Source organism: Rutidosis leptorrhynchoides, chromosome 6 (assembly GCF_046630445.1).
Source record: "Rutidosis leptorrhynchoides isolate AG116_Rl617_1_P2 chromosome 6, CSIRO_AGI_Rlap_v1, whole genome shotgun sequence".
NCBI lineage: Eukaryota > Viridiplantae > Streptophyta > Magnoliopsida > Asterales > Asteraceae > Rutidosis > Rutidosis leptorrhynchoides.
Window position 1 is genome coordinate 371,594,658 of NC_092338.1, and position 20,986 is coordinate 371,615,643.

Sequence of the window (20,986 nt, forward strand, 5' to 3'; positions counted from 1 at the left end):
TTTTCCATGATTATTCCATGATTATATATTAAATGAAAACTATATTTGCATGATTAAATGTTTCCAACATGTTAAGCAATCAAACTTGTTAAGACTTGATTATTTGAAATGAGTTTCATGTAGACAATTGACCACCCAAGTTGACCGGCGATTCACGAACGTTAAAACTTGTAAAAACTATATGTTGATATATAAATATGGACATATATGTAACGATTATCGTTGTAACGACATTTTAAAGTATATATATCATATCAAGATATATCAAAGTACTTCTACTTAGCAAAAATGCTTACAATTACATTTCTATTCATTTTTCATCAACAATTCTACTCGTAGTCATTCAGTATTCGTGCCCGTATTATACACAGCTGCTAGACGTACTTACTATGAGTATATACCAATAGGAACTAGCATGGAATTCCACTCTGGATTATGTCATGCATGACTAATCAAATTTAACTTCTACCATGAACTACTCAACTAACTAGAGCTCCTTTTAACCCCACTCACCACTCATCATTCACCACTCACCAATCAATCCATTTCACTTCCAATTCTCTTTCTAATTCTCTCTAAACACACACACACACTTAGGAACGAAATTTCTATTAAACTAATCATCACCTTCATCAAAAAAAAATTACTTCAAGAATCAAGCTATAATCATCATAGGAAGAACACTTCAAGAACACTTCGAAAATCCTTTCAAGTTTGCTAGTTGATGGTTCGAAACGCAACCTTTATTTATTGAACGGATTTGAGTTATTTTGTTACACGAATTGATTTATTGTATATGTGGTATTTTAATGATTTTAGGTTGATTTCACACATATAGGCAACTAGTCCTATCCGCGTAGTTTAGTTTGTCGGTAAATCCGGTTCGTTCCACAGGGAGATGGAGTGTTTAATGGTTTTTAATAATCTTTGAAGTCAAACTTATTTAAAGGGGGTTTTGGATTAGGAATTTATAATATAACAATAATGGAAAATAACTTAACTAATTTACTTCATAAATAAAATTACAAGATTACAAGATTACAATTATTAACTAAAAAGTGAATTAAATGAAATTATACTAATTATGATGTAACAATTTTATTACTAAATGGTAATTAGTAAAATAATAACTTTTAATAAAACTATATGATTAGAATTTTGTTTTGAGAAATTATAATATAAATTTATTTAAATTAACTAAATGGCATGTTTTAATGAAATTAATACAATTTAATAGGAATTATAATAATTAACTAATTATAAACTAATTACTAATTATAAAGTATTATTTTTAACACTGATTAGTAGGATTAAAACATGTATTAAATAATTCATAATAACTAATACAAATTATATATTAATTACTTAAGTATAATAATAAAATAATTAAAACCCTAAATTTTAACCTAAATGTTACTGTAGCCGTATTTCTACTTACGCGTTTCGCGTAATTATACGCGTATCGCGTATATATTTAAACGTACGCGTATCATGTAAACTAATTCGTAACATTAATATAATTATACTTACGCGTTTCGTGTATACATACGCGTTCCGCGTATGTTATAAAAAATGTGACAAACAGTTCTGGTACAAAGTCGAGTAAATTTTAGGGTAATTTTTATATTTTAATGTATAGTAGTAGTTCGTAAATAATAATAGTAATAGTAATTTTACAATATATATATATGGGAGGGTTTACTTAAATGTGTCACCTCTAGATCCATGGATTGTTTTTAAGTTTAAGCCCTATTTAAAATGTTTTAGTAATAAACTTTATATTTTTCTCTCGAATAAATATAAGGTTACGACTAACTATATTAAATCTAATTTTTATTGGATTCTATTTAGATAGCTACTATTCCCCAAGTATTTAAATTGAGACCTAATCTAGTTTTGACTTTTGCCAATACCCAAATCTTAACGGTTTTCCCTTTTACAATTTCACTATCATATAATTATTGATATTACCCAAACCACCAAAGTTTATTTATAACTTAGTGTTAATAACTTATTCATAAATTCGTCTAGATCACTTTTTAGTGTTGAAGCTTAATTTATATAGCTAAAAATAACTTTCGTTATTTAAATCTAATAAATTAAGTGACAAGGGTTAAATACCTAATTATATAATAATGGTTCTTTTAACTAGGCTCAATGTTAAAAATACTTAAGTTATATTTTAACTTTTACAAATGATAACAATCCATTTCACTAGGGGCTCTACATCTAAGCAAACACTAAGGGTATTTAGCTACTCATTATACTAGGGTAAACATAAAAACATAAATATGCAAACATAATAATAACGATAATTTTAACAGGATATACTTACTAAAAATTATTCACTTTCGTTAACTTCAAACGGTAGAAAATTACAATAACAACACCCTTTCACGCGTACAATAACACCCTTAATCACGAACAATACACCCTTAATATTTGAAACTATCCTAATCTTGACTTGAGAATTAAATTGGTACAGAAATAAATTATACAGAGTACTTCAAAATACAAAGTAACTAGAGTAATAAATTTTGTATGTGTATAGTAATTCTTGTCTTTTTGATATGTGTACTAGTCCTCCGTATTTAACATGTTGATCCAGTAGTAGGTAAGCTTTAAACTATTTAATGGCTTTCGTTACTGTAGCACTTGAAAAAGAAGTCATTTTTAATCACAAAAGCCACCGTCCCATTTCTGATTCATGATTAAAGTTGGCCTAACATTACGCGTTTCGCGTAGGAGTACACGTATCGCGTAGGAGTAAAATACTACGCGTTTCGCGTAGCTTTACACGTTTCGCGTAGGAGTAATCGACAGTTTTCTTTATTTTTCTTTTTGTTTGTTCTTTGTTGATCCCGTGTTTGACGTATATTGACTTGGAACTTTCCATTTGAACTCTTTTTCTTCGATCATCTTGTACTTTCATTCGGATAAACGTTTCTTGATATAAATTTGGTAAAAGCCCATCGTTTATCATCGTTTCTTCAAACAGCAAGCTCGTATTTACTTTTGTCGTTTTTCTCGTGAAATACGCATTGAATGTCTTTGTAGACGGTAAAAACTTATGAAATATAAATGATATTGCGTCGAATAATATGTATGTTTAAAGCAATATCAAAATACCCCACACTGGAACGTTGCTTGTCCTCAAGCAATTGCATCTTTTAACAGAATCGGAACATTACATATTTTTCCTTATCGATCATTAAATCACACAACACACGCTACACGAAATGAAACACACGTTATATGGAATAAGTTGGAAACACTACACAATTTTTATTGAATCACACGCACACCACACGAAACGAAATTCTGACAACAGAAACAAAGTTGAAACTCGTGATTAAGGTTTAAAAATTTGGATCCTTAGGGAAAATTGGACCTTGTGAAAATGTTTTATGATTTTATAAAATGTCATGCTAGTTTTTACACTAGAGACGTTTTTCGGTTTTAACCTCAAATTCCGGTTGAGGGTAACTGAAAACCAAAGTCTCAGTCGGCGATTAGCAAGCTATCCGCCCCCATAATTGAAGTATCATGGAACTTGAAACCGAATGTCCTAAAAATGGTTTTACACAATATAATTCATAAAATAGCACAAGTTTTAGAGTAAAATTATATCGTGTCCAAATATCATCGGTGAACCATGAGTTTGCACACCTCAATTTGTTATGGCATATGTATGTTGACCGCGGTCAAACATAGATGCGGTTGATCTTTACGGAGATCATCCATCTGGGGATTAGATTCATTAGTCTTAAAAACTAATTTGCAATGTGCCCCCCATTGTACGAGACAGATCCATCTCATGGTTAGGATAAGTCTGACCACCAAAAACCCTGTTTGATGCTGAGGTGAGGTGGATTTCCAGCCGATGATAGAGATGGCTTTTCAAGATTTTTCGTCAACCTACAGCTGTTCTGGACGACATCTTCTAACATAAGTTAGCAAGTGTGTCATTTTGGAAGACTTTACTTCCTTAACGAGATATTCAGGTTTATATATTCCAAAGCGATGATATCTGCAATACTTCATAGAAACATGTGATAAATAGTTCTAAACATATAGAGTTTATAAATTCTGTTATACTTGGTTTTCTTTTATATATTTCAATCAGATAAACTTATGTATTTTTAATGTATTGAGACAATAATTTCGGTTTTTGACACCTAATCTTTAATTGCTCGTAATTACCTTAAAAATTGATTAGTTATATTTGTTTAAAAAATGTAAAATTTTTCATAAAAACCACCAAGTTATAAGTTCTCGAGAATTTATATATTCCCTACCCCACACTTAAGATTATGTAATGCCCTCATTACATAAAATCAGATTAAAATGTATAAATTTGAGAGGATAAAAAGTGTACAGTATATAGAACTTCCTTTGTTAAGTAATTGGATATTGTAAAATGCTTATCGTATGAACATATCCAATCCGTTTTATCACAATAATACTTTCGTGTTTCGCTATGTCGAATCTCATCATCATAAGTACCTGTCAACAAATATGTCAATCACAAACGAGATGGGGTTGTACTTTAGTAGTACAAAAATTTTACCCCACACTAGAGTTTTTGTAAAGATAATTAAAGATAAGAATAAATTAACACACCATAAAAATCATTTTATACAAACAAATACAAAATAAATAATTCTAAAAATAAAAAGAAAAACTAGAAAAATGACCACGCAGGGCCTCCCTGATCTTCTTGTTCTCGCTCCTGTTGCTGTCGTTGTTCGTTTAGGCGTTGTTCCTCGTAAAAATGCCTATAGGCTTCCTGACTCGAGGCAAGGGCAGCGTTGGGATCATAAGGTGGAGGTAGAGGGTTACCATGTTCTTGCCACTGGGGGTATGATGGAAAAGCTGAGGGAGCGTATTGTTGTGGGTTAGCTGCATATAAATAAGCCTGATGATGCGCCCACTCTAACTGTGCTCCCTGGCCCCTCTGATCGTAGCGGATGTTTTCTAACATAGTATCCTGGGCCAGTTGGGTATGCCTAATATCCCCTATTTGCCTAGACAAACTAGTGTACTGTTCTTCTGATCGCCGTCCCCAATTATCATACGAGTTCCTTAAATCTAAACTCAATGAATTAAACGAATTTTGTAGCATATCAAAATCAGAAACACCTACGTTAGACGTACTAGCCTCATCTGGCTGTCTTCGTCTCCTCCTAGTTTCCCTAGCGGGTTCCTCATCCTCCTTCATAGGAGCGTGAGCGACTACTTCTTGCCGTCTCAAACTAATTACCCCACCCCTTACTTGTATGGCCTTAGCCGTCCTATACACGTCCAATCCTAAAGTTCTAACAGCTTGATTTACCGGTTGGATTGGAGGTTCTGTTTCACTCGGGTCGAGTCCGAACCAGCTTCCTAGACACGTGATATAGTGACCCCCCAGACATGTCACTCGTCCCTCGAGCACCCTTACCAACATGGGCCAAAAAGTAAGCAACTCCATAGGGTATACTAATAAATGTATCCCTATCTCTGATCGCATCCAAGTACCAAAGGTCAATATAATTAATTTTATCTGTATTAGTAAATGACCTTTGACTTATTGTGTTCGCTATAAACTTATGAATTATTCTGAAGCGAACATCAGTGATCTTTAGATAAGATTCCTGGCCTGGCTCATATGTATTTCTATTAGTGAAAGATCGCCAGACTAAACCAGAATCATAGTTACCTGTATATCTAGCCCCTGTAAAAATATATTCCCTAAAACCGAGTGCTATCATCTCGTCTACGGTGTAAATCCCTAATGTGGTAGTCACGTCACTTAGGGACATTGCTCTATCTACCCCACCCAGCCTAAATTGTAGAAAATTAATATCATCGATATTTTCTGGGTGTAAACTTATTCTAACGGTAGAGTAGAATTCTAAACACCATTCTCTGTATACAGGGCTATTTAAACTAAACAATCTCTTAAAATCATTAAAAACCAAAGTCATTCCAAATTCATTTGTAAAACTTTGGTTTAAAATTCCCTTTATTTGCAAATCTAAATTGACTGGTGGTCCTAAAGGAGCCCAGTCCACAACGTATACTGGAGAGATGTTTCTAGTGACCAGAGAAAGTAAGTCCTTAACCTTTTGTAATCGGTTAGGTACATCATCAGGAAATCTCAGATTTGGGTGTAGATTCTGTAGTTGTTGTTCCATTTCTGGGGTTACTTGTTCTTCCCCTTGCTGTTGGTTAACAGCTCTCATTCTGAATAATCCCTGCATAACATTTTAAAACAGGAGAACCGTCCCAATTGGGTATGTTAATGTTAGCAATGAATTTATTCTTGACATACAAGCTTGTTTCAACACCACATGAATCAATATCTTAACAACAAATAAAAACAAACAAAAATAAATCAAAAATTCCTAATCAAAAATCAAGTTTCAAAAACAAAAATGTGAATCACAAATAGAAATACGCAATGAGCTAAGTATATATAATCCAATTCAATCACATTGTGTATAAACCAGCTTCTAATCATCATCACAATACACACTTGATTCATGACAATTACAAAAAAAGTATCAAATTTACACTAAAAATAAAATCACAAAATCAAACAATCAAACTTATGTTCAAGGGTTCTAACTACTATCAACACAACTAAAAACATCTAATTGTAACCAAAATAACACAATTTATAGCAGCTCCTCAATTTTCCCCAATTTGTATAAACCCTAATTTTTCAATAGTCAATTCAACATCAAATTTTTATGCTAATCGGGTTTATATTCATGCTTACAACATAGCCATATCAATAATTAAGCTAAATTTATCAATAACAAGCATAAAATTCGGATTAAAGCTATATAAATAATTAATGAAAAATTTGAAGAACAAGTGGTAAAATGGGTTGAGGACCCTTACCAATCTCGGCATGTTGAAAGGTAGATGAATTGGATGAGATTGAGAGTGTTTAATTGAGTTTTAGGTGTGATTTTGGTAGAATTCGGGTGTTCTTCTCGTCTTCACAGCAGCAAAAACAATAATAATAATGGGAAGGAGAAGCAGAATTCGACAGATATGGTTTTTTGTATTTTAACCTACGCGTTTCGCGTGGGGTTACGCGTTTCGCGTAGTTTTCGATTGTACGCGTTTCGTGTGGTATACCACACGGTTCGCTTAAGTATTAGCCCCTTTTTTCAACTTTATAAGTACTTAAATTTCAAAATATCAATTTTAAATTTATAATTGATGTAACGGAAATTTCGGTTGGTACACCTAGTCTTTATCCGTTTATAAATTTTCAATTTTAATTTATAATTTAATACTTCAAAAGTTAACGTTTTAATATTTTTCAAAAACAACTTGAAAATAAAACACTCCAATTTTTTTATTTTATTTTTTTAAAAAAAAAATTTATAAAAGAAAATTAATATTTAGAATTAAAAACAAGTACATGAAAAATAAAAATTAAATGAATTAAAAATACACACTATATTTTTTTTTATATACTTTTAAACCAACTAATTTTCAAACTTAAAACTTTGTTTCCTATCAACTAGGTAGAGACAATCTCGGTTGTTACACCTATCATTACCCACGACAAAGGTTTATAAGTTATATATTTTTACAGTTATTGATAAAAAAAAAGTATAATTTTAGAAGTTTTGATTTTTCTTCTGTTTTTGGTGGTTTACCATATAAAAGATATATTATGAATCCAATAATAAATTTCGTGCAATTTGAAAAACGACAATTCAGTTATTACACTTAGCATTATCGTTTTCAATGAAAACAGGTTAAACTCAAGGTTTATCAATTTTAAACGGTAGACCCTTTTTAATAACATCACAGCAAACAAATACAAACTAAAACACACCAAAACATAAACACACAAAAATTCAAAAATACAAAAATGCACAAAAATACAAAAATGCACAAAAACACAATTGGCGAGAAAAAGACTTAGATTGTGAAACCGCGTTGACTCGCCTCGTAGTGTAGTCGCATCATTTCGCCCCCCATGGCTTCGTAGGCGTAACCTCGTTGGTTTAAGAGGTTTTACTTTGAACATTTAAAAGGTCCTTCTCGGCATAAGGTTACGTACTCGAAATTAGAGTCTGTCTGGTTCTTTGAACAATTTCCATAATGAGCTGGTTTTCCACATTTTACACATTTGCCCAAATGACGCGCTCGACGTTTCTTAGCTGATTTTGATTTTCCTTTGGCATAATTTTTCTCGTTAAGTTCTTGCCTTATTTCTTTACTCGCCTGATCGCATCTTCTCTTTATATCTAACACCACATCTCTCGGTAAAATTTTATCGCACATTAAAAAGAAGTGGTTGTAGACATATTGATTGCGCATCTTGAAAATAAACAATAAATAAAAACGAAAAGAAGAAAATAAAAAGGTAGAATGGAGGGAGAAGACTAGTTCTTTAGGGTCTGCTAGGGAAAGACCAATCTAACCCCACTCTTAAAGATAAAAATAAAAATCGAGAATGGAGTTTAAAACCTTAAAGTTACCCTGAATTTACTTGTCCTTAGGGTAGAATGTGATCTTGTCTCTTTCCGTAGTATTGATTCCTTCAAAGTATAATTTGAGTCGATGACCGTTCACTTTGAAAGTTCCACCGTCTTTGCTATATAATTCTGCATATCCAGATGGAAAAACCTGTTTTATTATATATGGCCCAGTTCATCGGGATCTAAGTTTACCAGGTGAAAACTTGAAACGTGATTGGAATACTAATACTTTATACCCTTGTTCAAATTCTTTCTTTTTTAATCGTGCATCGTGCCATTTTTTAGTTTTATCTTTGTATGTTTTAGAATTTTCATATGCTTGTAATCTTAATTCATCTAGTTCGTGAAGTTGTAAGAAACGATTTTCTCCGGCTTGCACAAGGTCAGTATTACACACTCTCAGAGCCCAATATGCCTTGTGTTCAACTTCGACAGGTAGATGACATGCTTTACCATATACAAGTCTAAAGGGTGTGGTACCAATTGGTGTTTTATACGCAGTCCTAAAAGCCCACAACGCGTCGTCTAACTTGCGTTGCCAAATCTTAGGGTTGTTATTAACCGTTTTCTCAAGTATGCGTTTCAAGGCACGATTCGTGTTCTCCACTTGACCACTTGTTTGCGGGTGGTACGGAGTAGATAAACGATGAGTTACGCCATACTTCTTCAACACCTTTTCAAGAAGGTTGTTGGCAAAATGTGTTCCTCGGTCGGATATGAGCGCCTTTGGGATTCCAAAGCGTGAGAAGAGATTTTTCAAGAAGTTCACCACCACCCTAGCATCATTTATAGGCAAAGCTTTTGCTTCAGCCCACTTGGATACATAGTCAACGGCTACTAGGATGTACTTGCACTTATGGGAACTTGAAAATGGTCCCATGAAATCGATTCCCCAAATATCAAAGATTTCACAAACTTGGATGCCGGTTTGAGGCATCTCATCCTTTTTTGTGATGTTACCCGTTCGTTGGCATGCATTACAAGTCCGAACGAAATTATGGGCATCTTTAAAGATCGTGGGCCAATAAAAGCCCGAGTCAAGGATTTTTCTTGCAGTGTGGTTTGGTCCGAAATGACCGCCGGTGGGCCCTTGATGGCAATGCTCAAGAATTTGTTGAGCCTCTTGTCTGTACACACAACGGCGATTTATTTGATCTGCACCAACACAAAATAGGTCGGGGTGTTCCCAGAAATAGGATTTCAAATCCGCAAAGAATTTCTTCTTTTGTTGGTAAGAAAGTCCTTTTTGAAGAATGCCTGAAGCAAGATAGTTTGCAAAATGAGCAAACCATGGGATTTCAGATTCCTTGTCAACCCTCATTAGAGATTCGTCCGGAAATGTGTCCTTGATGATTGTATCATCGAGTTTATCTAATTCAGGGTTTTCAAGTCGGGATAAATGGTCGGCAGCTAGATTCTCGGCTCCTTTCTTGTCACGTATCTCAATGTCAAATTCTTGAAGTAAAAGAACCCAACGTATGAGACGATGCTTTGCATCTAGTTTCGAGAATAAGTACCTAAGTGCCGAATGGTCTGTGTAAACAATGGTCTTGGACAACACCAAATATGACTGAAATTTATCAAACGCATAAACAACCGCTAGGAGCTCCTTTTCCGTGGTGGTATAATTAATTTGAGCCCCCGTTAGCGTTTTGCTTGCATAATAAATTGGAAGAAAATGATTATCGGGTCGTTGTCCTAAGACAGCACCTAAGGCATAGTCGCTTGCGTCACACATTAGCTCAAATGGCATACTCCAATCCGGAGATACGATAATGGGAGCTTGTGTGAGTTTTGACTTTAGAATCGAGAATGCATTTTCGCAATTAGAATCAAAGTCAAATGGAGCATCCTTTTCAAGAAGCTTGGTCAATGGGCGGGCGATTTTAGAAAAATCTTTGATAAATCGCCTATAGAATCCCGCGTGACCAAGAAAACTTCTAATGGCCTTAACATTCGACGGTTTAGGTAGCTTAGATATAACTTCAATTTTAGCTTTATCTACCTCTATTCCCGCACGAGATATTTTGTGACCAAGTACAATGCCCTCCTTTACCATGAAGTGGCATTTTTCCCAATTTAGGACCAAATTTGCTTTCTCACATCGGATAAGCATACGTTCAAGGTTAAAAAGACACGATTCAAAGGAATTTCCAAACACGGAAAAGTCATCCATGAAGACTACCATACAATCCTCTACCATATCATCGAAAATTGCCATCATGCACCTTTGAAAGGTTCCGGGTGCATTGCATAAACCAAACGGCATGCGGCGATAGGCAAAGGTACCAAAAGGACAAGTGAATGTGGTCTTTTCTTGGTCGTTGGGATCAATTGGAATTTGGAAGTAACCGGAGAAACCATCTAGAAAGCAATAATATTCTTTCCCCGCTAATCATTCAATCATTTGATCAATAAAAGGTAACGAAAAATGATCCTTTCTTGTGGCATCATTGAGACGTCTGTAATCAATACAGACTCTCCAGCCGGTAACCGTTCTAGTTGGAACGAGTTCATCCTTTTCATTTAGAATAACGGTTGTACCCCCCTTTTTGGGTACTACTTGTACTGGACTAACCCAAGGACTATCGGAGATGGGATAGATTAACCCGGCATCAAGAAGATTGACTACCTCCTTTTTAACAACCTCTTTCATGTTGGGATTTAGCCTGCGTTGTCTTTGTACTACTGGTTTGAAGTCATTCTCAAGGAGAATTTTATGTGTACAATAAGACGGGTTTATCCCTGGAATGTCGGTTGTTTTCCAGGCTATAGCCTTTTTATGGGTTTTTAAAATAGAGATTAACCTATCCTTCTCGTTACCGGAAAGATGTGAAGCAATAATTACCGGTAATTGAGATGTACCTTCGAGATAAGCATACTCCAAGTGTTTGGGTAGCTCTTTAAGCTCTAGTACGGGTGGTTCTTCCAAAGAATTCTTTATACGGAATCTATCTTCATTCTTGATTTCCTCAAACGATTCCTCTTCCTTGGGAATTTCTTCTTTGATGGTCTCGTCATCCGTGACCACCTTCATTAACTCATCAAAATCTTTATCAATATTGAAGTATTCATTCTCACTTACCGGGGCTAACCCCAGGATATCAATTTCCAGTAGCTCCTGCAATTCATTCTCGACACAAAGATCTATAACATCTATTTGAAAACAAGAGTCATCGGTGGAAGTGGGTCTTTTCATGGCTTTGTCAATGTGACAAATTATTCTCTCGTTTCCCACACCTAGACTCAATTGTTCTTTTTGGACATTAATGATAGCATCTGCAGTGTTAAGGAAAGGACGTCCTAAAATGATAGGAACTTTTGTGTCCTCTTGCATTTCTAGAATAACAAAGTCGACGGGAAAGATAAGTGAGCCAACTTTTACAAGAATATCCTCGGCTATACCTATGGGAGTATCAAATGATCGGTTTGCTAATCGAATACCCATCCGGGTTGGTTTTAAGTCTCCTAAGTCAAGTTTTAAATATAACGAGTAAGGCATTAGGTTAACACTTGCACCTAGGTCGGCTAGTGCATCGTACACTACCGAATCACCCATCATACATGGAATGATAAAACTACCCGGGTCTCCCAATTTTGGAGGTACATTTTGTTTCTTCAAGATGGCCGAACACTCCTCATGGAGGAATGTGGCAGAAACGTCGTGGTATTTACCCTTCGAAGATATGAGATCTTTCAAAAACTTCCCGTAATTGGGCATATCCCTAAGAACCTCCGCGAGTGGCATGTTAATGCTAATTTGCTTGATCATGTCAGCAAATTTCTGATATCGACTCGCGAGTCTATCTTTCTTCAATGCTTTTGGGTATGGAATAGGTTCCTTATACACCTTTACTGGTGGTTCTTCACTTTTCTTCGATATGACCTCTGGTGGATCATCTTTTTCTTGTTCGTTGTCAACTTGCTCATTTTTATCAACCGGTACTTGTAAAATAGAAGGAGATAAAGGAACTTCCGGGGACTTTAGAGTCTCCGGGTTAATAGTTAAACCACTTCTAGTAGTTATAGCATTTACATGCTCATTTCTTGTTTGGTTGTTGTTGGGATTCACTTGAGTATTTGAGGGGAGAGTACCTGGTGGTCTCTCGGATAGTAACTGTGAAATCCTTCCAACATCTCTTTCTAAATTCTGAATTGTGGCTTGTTGATTTCGAATTTGCTGAGTTTGGAGCTCTGCATTTTGCTCGTGCTTAACCATAAAATCTCTCAAGAGATCTTCTAAACCAGATTTCTTCTCGGGTTGTGGTTGTATGAGTGCTTGTGGTTGTGGTTGATTGTGTTGGAAATTATTTTGATAAATTCGTTGAGGTTGATTTCGGTTATTTAAGTGATTGTAACCTGGTGGTGCATTTCTTTTATTTTGATTTGGGAAATTCCGGTTATTTTGGTAACCTGGATTTCCTCCTTGATAGTTATTATTATTTGAACCTGAAGGTCCTCCTATTTGATAGCTGTTTATAGGAGGATATTTTCGGTTGTTTGCTTCTATTGCTGGAAAATCATTGAAATTCATTTCACCTTTTCACAAGTAACCTAAGAAATTTGCTTGCTCTTCCATTGTACTTTGATCACAATCTCTAGTAAGATGGGGACCTTGGCACAGTTCACACCCTACTCTGATAGCGTGCATTTCTTTGGTTACCTTCTCAATTTGCCTTGCTTGATTTGCTATTTGGACTTTTAAAGAAGCAATTTCATCATTACTTTCGATACTAGCAACCTTTGATGATCTAGAGAATTCCATCTCTTGATGCCAATTATGGGAATGGGCTGCTATATCGGCAATGATTGTGTGAGCGTCTTCAGGTGTTTTCTTCATGATCGAACCTCCGGCTGCAACATCTATATCTTTTCTAGTTGCCACATTGACTCCTTTATAGAATATTTGGACCTTTTGGAATGTATTCAACCTTTGTTGAGGACATACCCTAAGCATTTTGTTGAATCGGGTCCAAGCTTCATAAAGAGTTTCATTAGGCTTTTGCATAAAGTGGTTTATATCACTTTGCAATTTTGCTGCTTTTGAAGCAGGAAAGAATTCTGACAAAAACTTATCCATCATATCATTCCAGTCTTCAATATAACCTTCTGGTAATGAGTCTAGCCAATCTCTTGCATCATCCTTTAAGGACCATGGAAAGATTTTTAAACATGCAACTTCATCGGTGACATCTTTGATTTTGAAAAGCTTGCAAATGCTTACAAACTTACGAAGATGCTCGTTAGCATCCTCATTTGGGGCTCCACCGAATTAACATGTATTAGTCACCATGTGGAGAAATTGACCCTTTATTTCAAAACCGTCAGTCATAGTGGGTTGAATAATTGCGTGGCCTTGACCTGTTCTTGTTGCCTTCATTAATGCTTCCATCGTTTGATTTGTAGCCGCCATCTCTTCTTCTTCTTTAATAAATGGCTCTATGATTGGTTGGATAACTGGTTCAGAGTCAGATTCTAAGGAAAGTGATTGTAAATTCTCAGCAAGAGATTCTACTTCTTGAGCTCTTAAGCGTTCGTGGAATTCCCTTTCGGGTTCAGGATATGAAGGAGTTAATTCAGTGTTGGAGGAACGTAAGTTCATGCATTAATTTCTATTATGAGATCATAACACCAAAAGCTTTTCTAGTGTTACTTACTTGTTTTTTTTTTTTTTAGTGTTTTTCTGTGTTTTAAAATTACTAGCACTTCCTGCTTCTTTTTGTTGTTTTTGTCCTTTATTAATTCTTTGCGGTTTCGGATTAAGTTTAACGAGTTTAGGATTTTCTGAACGGATCATACAATTGGGAAATTGTACAAAGAACTAAAGGATTTATTCATAAACTTTGAACTTTCTTGGAAGTGAATTTCCTCGAGAGGATCGAATAACATAAAAACAATGATAAAAACCCTTAAACAAACAGATTTTCCTTCTAATTTTGCCCACGTTTCGAATAGCCAAAAGATGCAGCAGGGGGGCAGGATCCTTCTATTGACCAATAAAATTGGTGATCCAACAACCCGGTCCACGTACAAATCCAACTACTACTACGAATCAGAAAAATTATCTATTTATTTAACTGCCAACTCCCCGGCAGCGGCGCCAAAAAGTTGATGGTTCGAAACGCAACCTTTATTTATTGAACGGATTTGAGTTATTTTGTTACACGAATTGATTTATTGTATATGTGGTATTTTAATGATTTTAGCTTGATTTCACACATATAGGCAACTAGTCCTATCCGCGTAGTTTAGTTTGTCGGTAAATCCGGTTCGTTCCACAGGGAGATGGAGTGTTTAATGGTTTTTAATAATCTTTGAAGTCAAACTTATTTAAAGTGGGTTTTGGATTAGGAATTTATAATATAACAATAATGGAAAATAACTTAACTAATTTACTTCATAAATAAAATTACAAGATTACAAGATTACAATTATTAACTAAAAAGTGAATTAAATGAAATTATACTAATTATGATGTAACAATTTTATTACTAAATGGTAATTAGTAAAATAATAACTTTTAATAAAACTATATGATTAGAATTTTGTTTTGAGCAATTATAATATAAATTTATTTAAATTAACTAAATGGCATGTTTTAATGAAATTAATACAATTTAATAGGAATTATAATAATTAACTAATTATAAACTAATTACTAATTATAAAGTATTATTTTTAACACTGATTAGTAGGATTAAAACATGTATTAAATAATTTATAATAACTAATACAAATTATATATTAATTACTTAAGTATAATAATAAAATAATTAAAACCCTAAATTTTAACCTAAATGTTACTGTAGCCGTATTTCTACTTACGCGTTTCGCGTAATTATACGGGTATCGCGTATATATTTAAACGTACGCGTATCATGTAAACTAATTCGTAACAGTAATATAATTATACTTACGCGTTTCGCGTATACATACGCGTTCCGCGTATGTTATAAAAAATGTGACAAACAGTTCTGGTACAAAGTCGAGTAAATTTTAGGGTAATTTTTATATTTTAATGTATAGTAGTAGTTCGTAAATAATAATAGTAATAATAATTTTACAATATATATATATGGGAGTGTTTACTTAAATGTGTCACCTCTAGATCCATGGATTGTTTTTAAGTTTAAGCCCTATTTAAAATGTTTTAGTAATAAACTTTATATTTTTCTCTCGAATAAATATAAGGTTACGACTAACTAAATTAAATCTAATTTTTATTGGATTCTATTTAGATAGCTACTATTCCCCAAGTATTTAAATTGAGACCTAATCTAGTTTTGACTTTCGCCAATACCCAAATCTTAACGGTTTCCCTTTTTACAATTTCACTATCATATAATTATTGATATTACCCAAACCACCGAAGTTTATTTATAACTTAGTGTTAATAACTTATTCGTAAATTCGTGTAGATCACTTTTTAGTGTTGAAGCTTAATTTATATAGCTAAAAATAACTTTCGTTATTTAAATCTAATAAATTAAGTGACAAGGGTTAAATACCTAATTATATAATAATGGTTCTTTTAACTAGGCTCAATGTTAAAAATACTTAAGTTATATTTTAACTTTTACAAATGATAACAATCCATTTCACTAGGGGCTCTACATCTAAGCAAACACTAAGGGTATTTAGCTACTCATTATACTAGGGTAAACATAAAAACATAAATATGCAAACATAATAATAACGATAATTTTAACAGGATATACTTACTAAAAATTCTTCACTTTCATTAACTTCAAACGGTAGAAAATTACAATAACAACACCCTTTCACGCGTACAATAACACCCTTAATCACGAACAATACACCCTTAATATTTGAAACTATCCTAATCTTGACTTGAGAATTAAATTGGTACAGAACTAAATTATACAGAGTACTTCAAAATACAAAGTAACTAGAGTAATAAATTTTGTATGTGTATAGTAATTCTTGTCTTTTTGATATGTGTACTAGTCCTCCGTATTTAACATGTTGATCCAGTAGTAGGTAAGCTTTAATCTATTTAATGGCTTTCCTTGCTGTAGCACTTGAAAAAGAAGTCATTTTTAATCACAAAAGCCACCGTCCCATTTCTGATTCATGATTAAAGTTGGCCTAACATTACGCGTTTCGCGTAGGAGTACACGTATCGCGTAGGAGTAAAATACTACGCGTTTCGCGTAGCTTTACACGTTTTGCGTAGGAGTAATCGACAGTTTTCTTTATTTTTCTTTTTGTTTGTTCTTTGTTGATCCCGTGTTTGACGTATATTGACTTGGAACTTTCCATTTGAACTCTTTTTCTTCGATCATCTTGTACTTTCATTCGGATAAACGTTTCTTGATATAAATTTGGTAAAAACCCATCGTTTATCGTCGTTTCTTCAAACAGCAAGCTCGTATTTACTTTTGTCGTTTTTCTCGTGAAATACGCATTGAATGTCTTTGTAGACGGTAAAAACTTATGAAATATAAATGATATTGCGTCGAATAATATGTATGTTTAAAGCAATATCACTAGTTTACTTTTAATCTTGCAAATCCATTCCAAGTAATCATCTAAGATCAAGAAACCTTTGTTAATTACAGTAGGTTATCTTTTTTATTCAAGGTAATACTCATATCCAAACTTTGATTCGATTTCTATAACTATAAACTATCTTGATTCGAGTAATAATCTTACTTGAAATGGTTTTCGTGTCATGATTCTGCTTCAAGAACTTCCAAGCCATCAAAGATCCATTCAAGCTCAAGATTATTTTTGTCATTTCCAGTAGGTTTACCTACTATACTTGAGGTAGTAATAATGTTCGTAACATCATTCGATTCATATATAAATAACTATCTTATTCGAAGATTTGAAAACGTAATCACTAGAACATAGTTTAGTTAATTCTAAACTTGTTCGCAAACCAAGTTAATCCTTCTAACTTGACTTTTAAAATTAACTAAACACATGTTCTATATCTATATGATATGCTAACTTAATGATTTAAAACCGGAAAACACGAAAAACACCGTAAAACCGGACATACGCCGTCATAGTAACACCGCGGGCTGTTTTGGGTTTGATAATTAAAAACTATCATAAACTTTGATTTAAAATTTGTTCTTCTGGGAAAATGATTTTTATTATGAACATGAAACTATATCCAAAAATCATGGTTAAACTCAAAGTGGAAGTATGTTTTTCAAAATGGTCATCAAGACGTCGTTCTTTCGACTGAAATGACTACCTCTTACAAAAATGACTTGTAACTTATATTTACAACTATAAACCTATACTTTTTCTGTTTAGATTCATAAAATAGAGTTCAATATGAAACAATAGCAATTTGATTCACTCAAAACGGATTTAAAACGAAGAAGTTATGGGTAAAACAAGATTGGATATTTTTTTGATTGTTGTAGCTACGGGAAATATTGTAACAATTCTATACAAATCATATCCTAGCTAACTTATATTGTATTATACATGTATTCTAATATATTATGTAATCTTGGGATACCATAGACACGTATGCAAATGTTTTGACATATCATATCGACCCATGTATATATATTATTTGGAACAACCATAGACACTCTATATGCAGTAATGTCGGAGTTAGCTATACAGGGTTGAGGTTGATTCCAAAAATATATATGCTTTGAGTTGTGATCTAGCCTGAGACGTGTATACACTGGGTCGTGGATTGATTCAAGATAATATATATCGATTTATTTCTGTACATCTAACTATGGACAACTAGTTGTAGGTTATTAACGAGGACAGCTGACTTAATAAGCTTAAAATATTAAAACGTATTAAAAAATATTGTGAACATACTTTGAACATACTTTGATATATATGTACATATTTGTTATAGGTTCGTGAATCGACCAGTGGCCAAGTCTTACTTCCAAACGAAGTAAAAATCTGTGAAAGTGAGTTATAGTCCCACTTTTAAAATCTAATATTTTGGGATGAGAATACATGCAACTTTATAAATATTTTACGAAATAGACACAAGTAATGAAACTACATTATATGGGTGAATGATCGAAGCCGAATATGCCCATTTTAGCTTGGTAGCCTAAGAATTTGGGAACAGACCCCCAAATTGACGCGAATCCTAAAGATAGATCTATCGGGCCTAACAAGCCCCATTCTGGAATTTGGAATGCTTTAGTACTTCGAAATTATCATGTCCGATGGGTGTCCCGGAATGATGGGGATATTCTATATGCATCTTGTTAATGTCGGTTACCAGGTGTTCACCATATGAATGATTTTTATCTCTATGTATGGGATGTATTGAAATATGAAATCTTGTGGTCTATTATTATGATTTGATAATATATAGGTTAAACCTATAACTCACCAACATTTTTGTTGACGTTTTAAGCATGTTTATTCTCAGGTGATTATTAAGAGCTTCTGCTATTGCATACTAAAATAAGGACAAGATTTGGAGTCCATGCTTGTATGATATTGTGTAAAAACTGCATTCAAGAAACTTATTTTTGATGTAATATATTCTTATTGTAAACCATTATGTAATGGTCGTGTGTAAACAGTATATTTTAGATTATCATTATTTGATAATCTACGTAATGCTTTTTAAACCTTTATCGATAAAATAAAGGTTATGCTTGTTTTAAAAAATGAATGCAGTCTTTGAAAAACGTCTCATATAGAGGTCAAAACCTCGCGACGAAATCAATTAATATGGAACGTTTATAATCAATATGAACGAGACATTTCAGCTAAACGGTGGTGGTGGGGGTGAGCCAGGTGGCGGCGGTGGCGGACCTCTTTCACTACCCATTACATGTGGCCTAAGGGCATCAGTTAGGGGTGAGTTATTGCAGGAAATGATTGCGTGAGTGGTGTAGTCCCTGGGCTTTTAAAAGAAAAAAAAATAGTAAAAACCTTAATTTTTAGTAAAAAAAGATTTAGTGTACTTATCTTATTTTTTATTTTTTTTTAAAATCCAAATAGGACGGGTGCCCCTAACTGCCCCTACCCGTCCCTTAAATATTCCGCCCCTACAACCATGTAGATGACCTTAGAAGACACTGGCAATAATAGTATTGGCGGTTCCCTTTGCTCTCATTGTGGACGTCGTAAGGTCACAAAGACAATGTCATCAGAGCTAAAAGCAACAACAGAGGCTTATTATTCTTCTGGCTACCATTTTCATCCAACGGATGAACAACTTATCCAGTTTTATCTATTAGTAAAGATCCAGAATGCCAATGATAACGCACATCTGATTGGAAATGTTAATATATATAGATATCACCTCGAGCATATTCTAGGTATGTAATTATGATTAATTTTCACTTTGTGTATTTTTATTGTTGTTGTCGTTTAATTGAGATGTAATTGGTCGATGTAAGTTTTTCATGTATACAGAGAACTACCCGCAAAATAAAGAAGGATATTGGTACGTTTTCACGCCAAGAAATAAGGTTTCTGTCAATAGTGTGATACCAAATCGAATAGCCACTTGTGGATATTGGAACACCATAGGTAATAAGAAAGATATTTATGACGATAATGGTACTAAGATTGGTACGAAAGAATGTCTGGTTTATTATGAAGGGAATCCAAGAAACGGGACTAAAACAGATTGGATTATGGAAGAATATGTATCTGTGTTCAATCCACTACGAATGCGTTATGATGATGCATTGAAGGTTTTGAATTTTATATCCACTTTGTTTGAAAGAGTTTGTGTTGTAATGTTAGTTAATGTGACTTATTTTTTTTTTTTTTTTTACTTTATGCAGCTTGATTATGTTTTATGTAAGATCTATAACAAAAAGAGCGATCCGATGTCAATGAGGCTGCAAATGGGGGTTACCGAAGATGATGAAGACGACGAGACAAGAACTAGTTAGCATGGGCTTTTCTTTCCTAAATAAATTATACTTCTTATTCTTATTAGTTTAGGAACCATATTCGCTTTTTGAGTAATTTGAAATAGTTTCATCTTTCCGTACGAGTGTGCTTAATCATTGTGTTATATCAAATGAACCCTAACTTTGCTTTAGAGATGGAAAATTGGGTAAGTAGGCAACGGGTTACAGGTCCAAATGTGTACGTCATGTATAGACGAAATGAGTGGAATCAGCTTAGGTTGACTCGAATCACATTCTCTAAAGAAAATTGTTAATTAGTGGTTAAACCTGATTACATAAATCATAAGTGTGTTGCGTGATATCTGTTTGTTATGAGAGTAATGAGAAGTCTCAGGCATGTAATCACAATTAGGAAAGATGGATACAATTTCTATAAGAATTTTTGCTATTTTTCATTGTAGGATCAACATAAGAATCATGAAGTTTACTTTGATGAAGATTAAAACGAGGTATCATTGGGACAGTATTCATTGGGATTTTCTGCTCAACATTATGAAAAGGATGGGTTTCGGTGAGAAATGGATCACATGGATATTCTCTTGTTTGAATTCAGCTTCTATTTCAATATTGGTTAATGGCTCTCCCACA

At 33.7% G+C, this 20,986-nt stretch overlaps 1 protein-coding gene across 1 annotated transcript in view; it reads left to right on the forward strand.

The window, feature by feature from the left end:
- Nucleotides 1-20,980, forward strand: part of LOC139855400 (NAC domain-containing protein 2-like) — a 79,401-nt gene extending 58,421 nt beyond the window's left edge. The window contains exons 2-4 of the mRNA XM_071844616.1: nucleotides 19,534-19,792; nucleotides 19,890-20,173; nucleotides 20,267-20,980. Coding sequence (XP_071700717.1) covers nucleotides 19,534-19,792; nucleotides 19,890-20,173; nucleotides 20,267-20,377 — 654 coding nt within the window. The 3' untranslated portion in view covers nucleotides 20,378-20,980. The remainder of the gene's footprint in view (nucleotides 1-19,533; nucleotides 19,793-19,889; nucleotides 20,174-20,266) is intronic.
- The last annotated feature ends 6 nt before the right edge of the window (nucleotides 20,981-20,986 follow it).